This window comes from Tamandua tetradactyla, chromosome 20 (assembly GCF_023851605.1).
Source record: "Tamandua tetradactyla isolate mTamTet1 chromosome 20, mTamTet1.pri, whole genome shotgun sequence".
NCBI lineage: Eukaryota > Metazoa > Chordata > Mammalia > Pilosa > Myrmecophagidae > Tamandua > Tamandua tetradactyla.
This window is the reverse complement of record NC_135346.1, coordinates 30735285-30748253: the sequence shown is the minus strand read 5'-3', so window position 1 is coordinate 30748253 and position 12969 is coordinate 30735285. Positions and strand designations below refer to the sequence as shown.

General features: G+C 42.0%; 1 protein-coding gene across 1 annotated transcript in view; it reads right to left on the bottom strand.

The window, feature by feature from the left end:
* The window catches only part of HMGXB3 (HMG-box containing 3), an 85513-nt gene extending 81822 nt beyond the window's left edge, over positions 1-3691 (bottom strand). Inside the window, exons 1-3 of the mRNA XM_077137392.1 lie at positions 3462-3691; positions 1624-1762; positions 492-666 (exon numbers count right to left, since the gene is read on the bottom strand). Of these exons, the coding sequence (XP_076993507.1) occupies positions 492-666; positions 1624-1760 (312 nt within the window). The 5' untranslated portion in view covers positions 1761-1762; positions 3462-3691. The remainder of the gene's footprint in view (positions 1-491; positions 667-1623; positions 1763-3461) is intronic.
* Between the last annotated feature and the right edge of the window lie 9278 nt (positions 3692-12969).

The window sequence follows — 12969 nt, the reverse complement described above, 5'->3', positions numbered from 1 at the left end:
CAAAAGCCTCAGCTTCCACCAATCATTTTTGGCCTTAACCTTGCATATTTGCTTCTATCACAATCGGTGGTAATAAAAGAATGTGTTATCACACAAAGCAGCTGAATCTTTCTCTAAACACAGAAGCCTAATTCTTGATTATGCTATAACTAACAGTGGTCCATACACTACAAATCAATTACAGTAAAAATGCCTGTATAAGCTAATATATTAAAGGAAAGTAATGCTAGCTACCCACGAGGATAAAGAGCTCAATTCAGAAAAGAAGCTTAAGTTTCTCTGCAGATATCTTTCAGAAAATGTCAACTCCGTGTACTACTGCAACGACAGGGGACAAGGGAGTATGGAGTATCACTGAAACAGAAACACAATATCAAATTCAAGAAAGATAAAATTATTCAACTCCAAATTTTAAGAAAAAGAGACAGAACAGGAGGTGGGTCTCCCCAAACCCAACCAGTGGAGAAATCAGTGGGGAAAAAATTACTTACAGGATCCAAACCTTCTTTCTCTAATTTGGCTTTCTCCAAGTAGTAGCTCCTCTCGGCCACGCTGAGAAGCCTCCAACTCTCACTAATCTTCTTATTGATTTCAGATTGAGGGAGGTGAGGGAGCTCCTGTTGTACTTTCAGGTAGATGTCATAATAGTATAGGAGGTAAGCAGACCTGAGGAAGCAATGACTTCTTAAGGCTTTCCCTCATTCAACCAGGAAATAGTACAGTTAGATTTTGGGTTGTGAAGAGGCCCAGTTTCTCATATCAAAGTATTTATATAAATAGGAACTGAAGTAAAAGAAACATTTAAATAACACCCTTAAATGGTATATAGGAGGAGGGCAAAAAAAATAGTAAGTGCTTGGTCTTTCTTCAGAATCCTGGAAACAAAGCAAAGTCTCATCTAGTTTACCTTTCCACAGACCACTTTTTCTGCAGGGACCACTAGTTTTTAAAACCCATTATGAGCAAAAAAAAAGATACAGGTGTCCCATCACTGCACTCTCAGGGAAGGGTTACTTAAGGGACTGATTACCCAGCCTGATTATCACTCACACTCTTAACTTCTCGACAGAGACTTTGGTCTCTCGCTGTTAGCAGCACCCCTTGCAAGGCTAAGAGTAGAAAGAAGCAGAACCATCAAAGTGGCCCAAAGCTGGTAGCCTCAGCAAGAAGTCTGCAGTGTCGGCGGGGGTAGATGAGAGCTACAATCTGCATACTCTCTACTGATGTCATTGGACTACTTACAATTGAATATTTTTATTAATGTTCTGTTTTAAATATTTAAACAATAATAATAGTAATAAGTAATGTACTTCTTTTGTACATAGCTTCTACCATCTGATGGTGCGATTTCTTGTGACATAGAAATATGACCAAGGTTGGGCCAGGAACGGCAGGCTGGCATGCATAAATTTGGCCACTGCCAACCACCTTCCTTATCCTAGCCTACCATTCTGAGATTTCAGTGACTGATGTGGCATTCTTCCTCAATGAATCTGGATGCAGGATTAAAGTTCTCAAACAATTCTCCAGTTTCTGCTTATAAGCATTGCAAATTCCAAAAAATCACTTAGCATTTTGCTTGACTTTTTAAATGCCAGCAGCAACCAAAAAGTTTTGGCTAACCTGGGTTTCTTGGCCTTTTCTCCATGTATTTTATACTTTTTCTTCTTCTTGGGTGGCCCAGGGGAAGTATAACAGTAGGCTTCCTCAATTTCCTCCATCACGACAGTTACCTCAGTACCATCATATGATGCATCCATGGCTACAGGTGAGGGAAGTCAAACACAAAGTTTCAAAAATCTACCCTAAAGGAGGCAGCAGCCTTCTACTCAAACAATCCTTACCTTTGATGGGGCATTAAGGCTTAGCCATTTTCTAAATTCAGCAGATCTAAGAAGCATTTGAAACATATAAGAATCTAAAGCTCCAATTCAGCCCTTCTGAATCTGAATCTCTAGATAGTTTGGATATCTATACGCTTAACAAATGACCCAAATCGTTCTTCAATCAGGCAAATCTGGGACCACTGTCTTGCCCAGTCCTTTCACTTTTAGTCACTTATGGGGTACCTATAGCAATCCTTCAACTGACAAGTTTATAAGACCCACATTACAAGGATTCCATATGTTAACAGTTAAAAAGAATATCTGGCCAGGAGTCAGTTCTGGCCCCTTCCTTCCTCATAATTCTCATCACCTTAAGCAAATTGCTTCAATAGTCATTTGGCCATTCATTCAAACATGAGGTAAGTGCTTACACATAGGAAATTTCTTTACACTCTGTCAGCCTGTATGATTTGGGGCAGGCCCCTTAGCTGCTTTAGGTTCAGTTCTGTCTCTCACGTATAAAAAGAGAAGTCTTACCCACCCCTACCAGAGACTTATGGTAATGAGGCCCCCAAAATACAAAACATGTAACTCGATGTGAGAATAGTTAAGTGCTATACAAATGAAAGGACTCATTTTTAAAGATGAATAATCTACGGCAGAGATGTTTAACGATCTGCCCAAAGTCACCAGGCCAACGTAAGGACTGAAAGACAGCTTTTTGACATAAAAATCTAACTCTGTAGGTCCCCTTTCTTTATGTGACACTGTTACTCATTTTCACTGGCAACCCTCTAAACCAGTGCTTTTCATAAAACTTTCTGCCATGATGGAAATTGTTCTATATCTCTGTTGTCCAATATGGGTAGCCTCTAGCCAGATGCGGCTACCCAACACATGAAATATGGCTAGTGTAACTGAGAAACTAAACTGATTTCTCAATGCAGAGACTCTGTTTTGCCCTTAATTACTGACTTCTCAGCCCTTGAGGATTTGAGAAGATCTGGAGAACATCTGTAAAGATTTCAGTATCCTACAAAGTTAGGAAGCAAAATCATTTCAACAACGTTGAAGTGGGGGTAAGAAGGGACCATCCTATGGTTTTTGTTTGTTTTTTACTATGCTGTTTTAAACCGGGGTCTAAGCTTGTTTTCCTACCCCAGGCTTCAGCACAGCAATGCAAAAGGATAGCATAAAGGCTAAAAACCAAGAGCTCTGGAGGGCAAAAAGAGCTGGATCTAATTTAGGTTACACCATTTAATAGTACTAAAACGGAGCCCTATGACCGTGGGCAATCTACTTAACCTCTCTAAGCCTCAGTTTTCTCAGCTGTAAAACTGGATTAAAGACCGTAAGTGAAATTTGCAAAACACTTTCACTATTCCGTCAGCTCATCCTCGGAACCTCACGAGACAACGTGTGACGACTCAGCTCTGAACTCTCAGACTCAGCTTTGACTCTGGGCTAGTTACTTCCCCTCTCTAGGTCTCAGATGTCTCAAAGGTACGTACTGTGGGGGGAAGACACTACAGCTCACTAGTTCTACTTCGTGGAAGCAAAAGGGGCTCGGAGAGCCCAGCCCGAGGTTGGCCGGCTGGTTGGTCGCGCGACGCAGACTTCGAAGGCGGGACTTACCCAGAGCAGCGTGCAGGACGCACGGCTCACATTCCCGGAGGCACCCAACCGAGGGGCTCGACGAGAGGGCTGGCCCGCACACTCGCGCTCTCCGGTGTCTGCGAGAGGCGGCTCCAGTCGTGACAGCGGCAAGAAGAAAGTGGAGGCGTGGGCTCGCGCGCGCATCCCGGGGTCTGAAGGAGCCCCAGCCCCGCGGCCCCGCCCGGCGACACACGGCGCGGAGTCGCGACAGCCCCTCTCGCTTTCCCTACTTGGAGTCACGATATGGGGTCGTGGAGGACGGGTGTGAGAGCACAAATTTGTTTCGCAGGCCCTTCACCGACGCCTGCCAACGGCCCCGGGGGGCCAAACCCCGGGAAGCCCGAAGAAAACTGCAGAGACAGAGGCGTCGCCGCGATACCGGCTCAGCGATGGAGACGACGGCTGTGGCGACGGCGGCGGCAGCAGCACACCTCCGATCGCCAGGGAGATCCGTCCCGGCGGCCCTCGCGGCACACCGGAAGCGGCCGGCGGCGCGTGACTGTGTGTGGCTCGTCGCGCAAGCGCAACAGTCCAGCCCTAGGCAGGGGGAAGGTCCATAGGAACTGCTTATAGTCATCGAGGGGGGCTGCTAAGGCGGACGGACTGCTTCCGGCCAGAAGTATCGGGCAGAGGAGTAAGCGGTGGCCGCTGGCGGTGGAACGCCCCGGCCGCTCAGTCCCTGGGCACTGCCGTGGAGCGTTCAGGTAACAGGGGCGGGACTGCTCCAGACGTGGGGGTCGAGGCCCCGCCTCACCTCTCAGAGCCGCGTTGGGCCCGGGGGGACCCCCAGCACCACTCTTCCCCTCAACGCGGCATTCAAGGCCTGACCCCTGTCCCCGCTCATTCAGGATAAGGTTCATACATCTTAGTTGCAGCATCACACCTCCCTCTTTACTCCGGTGATCAGTCCCGCAGAACGTCTTTCCCCCGGTCCAATTTATGGTAATGGTAGCGAGTAACTGGAGTTACTGGAATGATTCAAGTAGAGCTGAATGACGGGGAATCGGACAAGGATTGTATTTTATGGTCCTCTTCCGCCGTTGTTCCACATTTATACAAGTTCCCACACAACCCTTACTGTCTTGCAAATATATTCCCAGTCTGCCTACTTCTCTCCATCTCCCACTATCACCAGTCTAGCCACCATCGTCTCCTGTCTGGACTTAAACTTGTTTTCCCCATCTCCACTCTTGTGTCTCTACGATCTTTTCTCCAAATTGATATCCTTGCGCTGTAAGTCTGACCAGGTCACTCCCCTGATAAAACTCTCCAGTGTCTTCTTGTTCATTAGAATAAAATTCAGACTTCTTAGCTTGGCCTCCCTATTTTGTCTGGTTTGGCTTTTGCCTAGTTCTCTTTCCATATGTCTTCTCAATACTTATATTTCCCAGAACAAACTATAGCACTCTATAGTGTTCACAACACTGGCTTTGTGGTAAGCCTCCCTGGGTTTGAATCTGACTCCTACCAAGTAGTGTAAGCTATATTAACTACGCTAAGTGTTCAAGAAATTAAATTCACTCAGTGGATCCTCAGTAATTGGTTCCCATCTCAGTCAAGGGGACCACCATCTACAGGTTGCTTGGTGTTAAAGCCAGAAATCTGGGACTTCCCCTTCACTCCTCTGTACACCAGCAAGACCTCCAAAAACACTTAACTACTTCTTGCGAGCTCCACTATTACTACCCTAATGTTTGCCTTGGCCACCATTATCTCTCGTCTGGACTCCTGCAGGAATTTTCTTACTGGTCTCCTGCATTTCTTCTGACACCCTTCATTTCCATTCTCCACATTGCTTAAAATCCTTCGGTAACTTCTGTTGCACTCAAATTAACATCCAGATTGTATAAAGCCTATTAGACTAGTCTGCTTTTATCTTCACATTTAGGGCCACCTCAGAAGAATGGACTTCTCCCATTAAGTGCACCACCCTGCAACCAAACTTCTCTTTCCAAAGTGCAAATCTGATCATGTCAATTCTAAACGACAACAACAACAACAAAACCTGTAAAGACCTTTCATTGCCTCCAGGATCGAGCTAGACCCCTTCATGGACCTTTCTGTGATCTGACCATTGATTTATTCTCTACAGACTTTTATTTTCCTGATCATGACATTTTATTTGCTATACAATTTCATTGCCTTTATACATATTTCCCTCTATTGCATGAATACCTGTTTGTTTATGCTTTAAGGCCTGGCATAAATATTGTTTCCTCTTTGAAGTGCACTGTCTACCCATACCCTACCCCAGTTGACTACCTCAACTTCTGTGTTCCCCAAGTACTGTGTAACCTCTATTATAGTATTTCACATACTAGTGTTTGTCTTTACTGCCTAGATGGTAAGCACCTAAAGTGTGATCCATTCATTTCTGTGTGATCAGTATTTAACACAGTGCTTGGCAATAAAGAGTGCCATGAATGAATGGCACCCATATCTATGTGGAGGTGGTCACAGAAACTTGCCCTATCTGGAAGGGACCTTAGGGATCAGTATCTAATCCTGTGGTTTGCAACCATTGGGCAAATCAGAATCACTGGGAGTTTTTCAAAAATTTTATATTTCCTCAGAGATTTTCATTCAGTAGGTCATAGTAGGGTCTCAGATTCTGAGAAAGATATCAGATTCTGATATGCTTTCCGTGGTTGAGTCTAACCTCTTTATTTTAAAATAGAAAAACAGCTCAGAGAGGCATGTAACCTGTCCATCACTTTTGCTACCATCTCTCCCCTTGAGTATCAGCAATAGCATCCTAATATCCTAACTGTTCTCCTTGCCTCTTTGATTCATATTCCACAAAACAACCAGAGTGATTCTTTTAAAATGTGAAGCAGATCATCATTCCTTTGCCTGAAAATCTTCAGTGGATTTCTTCTGCATTCAAAATAAAATGTCAGTTCACAATAATGTCTTTGAATGGTCTTGCCTTCTACCTTAGTCAAGCACTTGGGGTCATGAGATTCTTTCAGATCCCTAAATACTTCATGCTCTTACTTGCCTTGAACTTTTGTTAGTGTTATGTCCTTAGCTATACTGTCCTTCATGTTCCCCCACCCTTCATGAAGGTCTAAACTTAAATGCCATCTCAGTGAGGCCACTGTTGGCCACAGTTTGTTCATAGATCTTGCTTTTTTATTCTCTATCACAATCTTTATTTCCTTCATAGCACATGCCACACTATAAGTATCTTATTTATCTGTTTACTTATTGTTTACCTTCTCTGCCAAATTGTAAATCATCATAAGGGGAGGGATCTTGACTCTGTCTATCACTGTATTCTTACTGCGTGGCATCCATAAATATTCATTATATAAATGTATAGCTACCAGAAACATCATCTCACAATGAAAATTCTTTCCAGGCCAGATGATGATAGAGATTCGAAGATCTCATTTTGGTGGAATTTAAAGTAGAAGCATGGGGGTGGGCCATGGTGGCTCAGCAGGCAGAGTTCTCGCCTGCCGTTCCAGAGACCTGGGTTTGATTCCCAGTGCCTGACCATGCAAAAAAATAAGAAATAAAGTAGAAGCATGGAGTGACAGAAATAGCACTAATCTAAGCCAAGAAATATAAGCTGCATGAACCTGGGTAAGCCCCTTCCACATGCCTCAGTTTCTGCATACATAAAACAAGCTGGGTAATAATCCCTTGATTTATATAGTGCATTGCTCTTTGCAAAGCTCTTTCATCAACTATTAATTTCATCTATTCTCAGAGTAGACAGAGCAGACATTGTTATCCCCATTTTTATGGAGGCTCAGAAAACTTAAGCCTAGATTACCTGTAAGGTCCCTTCTATTTCAAACATTCTACTACTTGCAGAAACAAGTAGTTTCTACAAAAAATTAATAGCACAATCCTATCTTCTCTTGACTTTGACTTTATATTATCATTTCTTAATACAGTTAAAAAAATCTAAATCCATCTTTTAGGGGGAATCCATTCTTTTGTTCCTGATAGGTACTCCATTTTGTCTTCTCAGTTTTCCATACTTGTGGCAAAACAAGCCGCGAGGAGGAACGGACACAACCCTCTAATTGTGGCCCAGCCCTCATTTCATAGATATGGCAAACAAGGGGAACAAGAAACGCCGGCAGTTCTCCCTGGAGGAGAAAATGAAAGTGGTGGAAGCTGTGGACTCGGGCAAGAGGAAAGGAGATGTGGCAAAAGAATTTGGTATCACTCCTTCTACTTTGTCTACATTCTTAAAGGATCGTGCCAAATTTGAAGAAAAGGTGCGGGAAGCATCTGTAGGGCCACAGCGAAAAAGGATGAGAAATGCTCTCTACGACGACATTGATAAGGCTGTTTTTGCTTGGTTTCAAGAAATCCATGCCAAGAACATTCTCGTGACCGGTTCTATCATTCGGAAAAAAGCACTAAACTTAGCCAACATGCTTGGCTATGACAATTTTCAAGCAAGTGTGGGCTGGCTGAACAGATTTAGGGATCGCCATGGAATTGCTTTGAAAGCAGTCTGTAGAGAGGATAGTGACAGGTTAATGAATGGTCTAGGAATAGATAAGGTTAATGAGTGGCATGCAGGGGAAATTATAAAACTGATTGCTGACTACAGCCCAGATGATATCTTTAATGCGGATGAGACCGGAGTGTTTTTCCAGTTGCTTCCCCAGCATACACTTGCTGCTAAAGGGGATCATTGTAGAGGGGGCAAGAAAGCGAAGCAGCGGTTAACAGCACTCTTTTGTTGCAATGCCTCAGGGACTGAAAAAATGAGGCCATTGATTGTTGGTAGGTCAGCTAGCCCACACTGCCTCAAGAATGTCCATTCCCTTCCTTGTGATTACCGAGCCAATCAGCGAGCATGGATGACACGGGATCTTTTTAATGAGTGGCTTATGCAAGTGGATGCCAGGATGAAGCAGGCAGAACGCCGGATCCTTCTGCTGATTGACAACTGCTCTGCTCACAACATGCTCCCGCATTTGGAAAGGATTCAGGTGGGCTATCTGCCCTCAAACTGTACTGCTGTCCTGCAGCCACTGAATCTTGGCATAATTCATACCATGAAAGTGCTGTACAGGGGCCACTTTCTAAAGCAGATCCTCCTCAAACTCAACAGCAGTGAGGATCAAGAAAAGGTAGACATCAAGCAGGCCATTGACATGATTACAGCAGCATGGTGGTCAGTCAAGCAGTCCACAGTGGTGAGATGTTGGCAGAGGGCAGGCATCATCCCAATGGAATTTAAAGATTCTGATGCAGAAGAAATAGTCAGTGAGCCAGACACAGCCATTGAAAAGTTGTGGCACTCAGTGGCTATTGCCACCTGTGTCCCAAATGAGGTAAATTTCCAAGACTTTGTCACAGCAGATAATGATCTCATCATCTCCCAGGAGCTGATGGACACAGAGATCATCCAGGGCCTGGTGGCTGGTGAGAATACAGATGATGCTGGAAGTGAAGATGAAGGGGACATACCTTTACCAGAGCAGCCAAAAATCACTGTCATAGAGGCCATCACAAGTGTACAGAAACTTAGACAGTTTCTTTCCACTTGTGTAGGTGTTCCTGATGCAGTTTTTGGACAGCTAAGTGGCATAGATGAATATTTAATGAGAAGAGTGACACAAATGCTTGTAGATTCCAAAGTCACAGATTTTCCCCAAACAAAATAATGGATCACTATACTGCCTCTATTACTTTAGAAGATGTAGTTTATAAGAATAAAGATATTTTTTAGAGAGGATACTGAACTTGAAGCTTATTATTATAACTTTGCAGTACTCTGAAATAATCAGGAAACCTCTGTGACCTGTGTTCTCTTTATATTAGCCCAATAGTTCCTAAATTAGCCTTCACATTAGAATTACATGAGGATCTTTTAAAATTCCAAAGCCTAAGCCATATCTCAGACCAATTAAGTCACAATCTCTGGAAATGGGACGCAGGCCTTAGTATGGAAGGTCCCCAGGTGATATCAATGTGCAGAGAAACTTGGGAACTACAGGATTAGCCACAGGAAAATCAAGCACACTGTGGGCATGGAGCCAGCTTCTTCCTAATAGGTCTAGCTCAGTGGTTTTCAAATTTTCTCTCATATCTCAGTCACTTGGAAGGCTTTTTGAAACCCAGACTGCTGGACTGCACCTCCAGAGCCTCTGATTTAGTAGGTCTCGGTGGGGCCCCAAATTTACATTTCTAACCAAAGTTCCCAGGTTTTGCTAATACTGATGTGGTCCAGGGTTCATACTTTGAGAACTGGATTCTAGCACTTCTCTGTTCAGCTAGGTATCTGAATATTCCCCATCACTTTGTGGAAAAAAAAAATTGTAAGGTGTTCTTACTTCAGAGCTGTTGACTCCTTTCTGCTGATTTGGTAACTCTAGAGCCTTCTTAGCTACTTGAATGTCCCACCAGTTAGCGGAGCTTTGGTGGAAGTACATCATTCTGTGCCCAAGAAGTTAATAGGAGCCGTCTAGCCTGTTAAAACATCCTGCAGTTCTTCAGGCTTATAATTAATAGGGAGTGGGGTACAGGGAAATAAAGTACATTATAGAGGAGAGAGAAGTACAAACTGGGAGGCAGGATATAAGAACAGAGAAACCTGTTATATCAGAATTGTGGTGGAGAATATATAGCTCAATGTGCTTCTCATTTTCCAGACAGGGTGAGAGGAAAGTTCATGAGATAGTTAACATGTGTCAGAATGTTTGGATTCTTACCTGACTTGTATCATTCACACAGTTTTCCATACCTGTGGGTAATGCAGCCTGTACCTTGTAATCAAGATTTACCCTCTTCTAAAATGACTTAATTTTTTTCCCTTTATATTTGTTCTTCAGAGAGATCTGCAAGAGACTTGATTTTGTTTGGATTTAAAACCATAAATTTCTAATCAGATTTTAATGTTAAACAATTTTTCCTCTATAGAGAAAGCAGTCTTAATATCCTTTATAACCCTAGTATCTGTTCTGAGTAAGTCACATAAATGTCAGTTTCATTTTTTGAAGGTACACATAGTATCTGTTAATGTTGTAGTGCAGAGTTTTTTTTTTTCCTTCAGGTTAATTTGTGGATATTTCAGAAACAATTCAGTTACTTTTGTTTCTGTAGTTATGTAATTGAAGCAGATGTGTAAATACATTAATCATAGAAGGAGTTGCATCCAAATAGAGCAAAACAACAGTCATAAAAAATGTTTAAGTAGATTTTTTTAAGCTTATTTTGGATATTTTTCCTTTTAACAAACTAATATAACAATTTGAATTAAAAATACTATACATATTTTAAGTTCTTAACACTTAGGAGAAGAAAACAATGTCTTATGATTAAGTTCTGTGGAGGTATCTCATTACCAAGCAACTTGATCATCATCATCATCATCATCTAATTTCCTCCAGCACATTTCTTCAAAATCCCTTCTGCACACATTCTTAGATCTGTTGGCATCTTGCCACTTCCCCTGTCCAAGTGTCTTTAGTGGCTCCCAAATGTCTACAAAATAAGAGACTAGCTCAATCAGGAAGGATTTTGTATCCTCTACAGTCTGACAGCAACTTGCATTTCCAGTTGGGTTACTCGGTACGGGTCAGTTGTGCATGATGCTTCCCAAATAGGCCACTGTCTTCTTTCACTCTGTACCCATTTCTATTTGTGTGCATTTGCCCAAATGCCTCATTCACCCTGCTGTCTAGCTAGACCATATACATCCTTCAAAAACTAATGATTCCTCCTTCTTCCAGCCTTTCTTAAACCCCCAGAACTCACTTCCCCCTTCTTTCCCTCATTTCCTGAGAATCTTGTCTCTGTCACTCAGTTTAGCACTTAAAGGTCTTCCATATTCTATGCCTCTTCAACTAGACTGAGAGCAAGGAGTATTCAGCCTTTTATAATCTTTTTTATTTTTTTTAGCTTTTATAATCTTAATGATACCTAGCACTGTGTGGCACACCATAAGCACTTCAATAAATATTTGTGAATAAACTAGTACACATGTAATTGCCAAAGCCACTTTATTTTTAGAGCTGTGTCAGGCATTTTTATCCTACTCAAAAGTGGCTTACAGAGAGAGTTGAGCTCTATTTAAAAGGGTTTGCGGAATTTTTCCATGAATATCATTGCCTCAAATATTATTCCAATCAAGAATGTAATCTGTTCTTTGATAATGAAGAACTCTAAAGTATAGAGTTAATTGTGTTTACCTCCACCAAAAGTCATTGTGCTCTGTTTTTTCCATTTATACATGCAGGACTTCAGTATGAAAGGCTTTGTGTAAGTGCCTTGCACATAGTAGGTGTTGAGTAAATATGTACTTAAACTTGCTTTTAAGAAATGAGAAATCTAATGTTCTTTATTCATTTAAATAACATGTTTAGATCCTGAGAGATAAATCATACTCGAAAAAGCTTTGCAGTCTAGTTTACATTGGTTAAACCTTTGACTCTATTGGACGTCAGGGATTTTGTTTGATGCTTTTTTTTTTTTTTAACTAAAAATAAGTTAAAATTTATTGGTTGCCTATTAGGTCAGGCACTGTTTCATTTAGTACTTAATAGTCTCAGCAAGTTATATTACAAAAAGACAGCTAGACTCAGATCATTTAAATGATCTCTTAAACAGCTCTGGAACCAGAGCTAGTCACACTACTTGAGGCCATATATAATTATCTTAGAAATGGAACATGTAGCATATTCCAGTCACCTGAGTGTACAGGTGGAGTCTGAAGGGGCTTCTAAAAGAGAGAAGAGGAAAAGTTGCCAAGACAAAGGGACTTTTGATAAGTACCTGTAAGGAGAAGAGAGTTAGGCAACTGGGGCTGGGAGGCAACTTCTGGCAGAGGGAACAGCATATATAAACTCATGGAGTTATTTTTTTTAATTGCCCATTTGGGAATATCTAAGATCAGAGTTGCTATGTCAAGTAAAGGGTGTGTGGCACGACAAGAGGCTAGAGGTAAGCAAGGGCAAAATTTTTTAAGTTTTTGTAGCCTAGATCATTAATTTTGAACTTATCCTGAAAGCACTGGTAAGCCACTAACAGAATAGTGGGGTAAAAATAAATAGTATGGAGGCTAGGTTGTAAAGCAGCAGAAAAATTAGGTTATGCTATTGCATAGACCATCTCTATAAAGAAATGGTGAACATTGAAGGCAGGAAAAAGATGTTGGATTTAGAGACACTGGATTTATCGTGAAAGTTGAGCAAGATTCTAGAAATTCCCAGATTCTTGGCTTAAATGGCAGGTCACATCATGATCAGCACAGTTAACAGGAAGGGGAGATGAGTTTGTTTGGGGGGGTGTTGCACATAAGGTACCTATGAGCATCCAATTGGAGATTTACACAAAGACAAATATGCTGGTTGATGTTAAAGAAAGACGAGGCTGGAGACCATGTTTGGCTGTTATTTGTATGTACATAGTAAGGCAGTCAAAGCCGCAGATTTGTATGTAGATAGTAAGGCAGCAAAGCACTTGGAGAGAGCCTATAATACAAGGAGATCACAATATGGTATCCACGGAC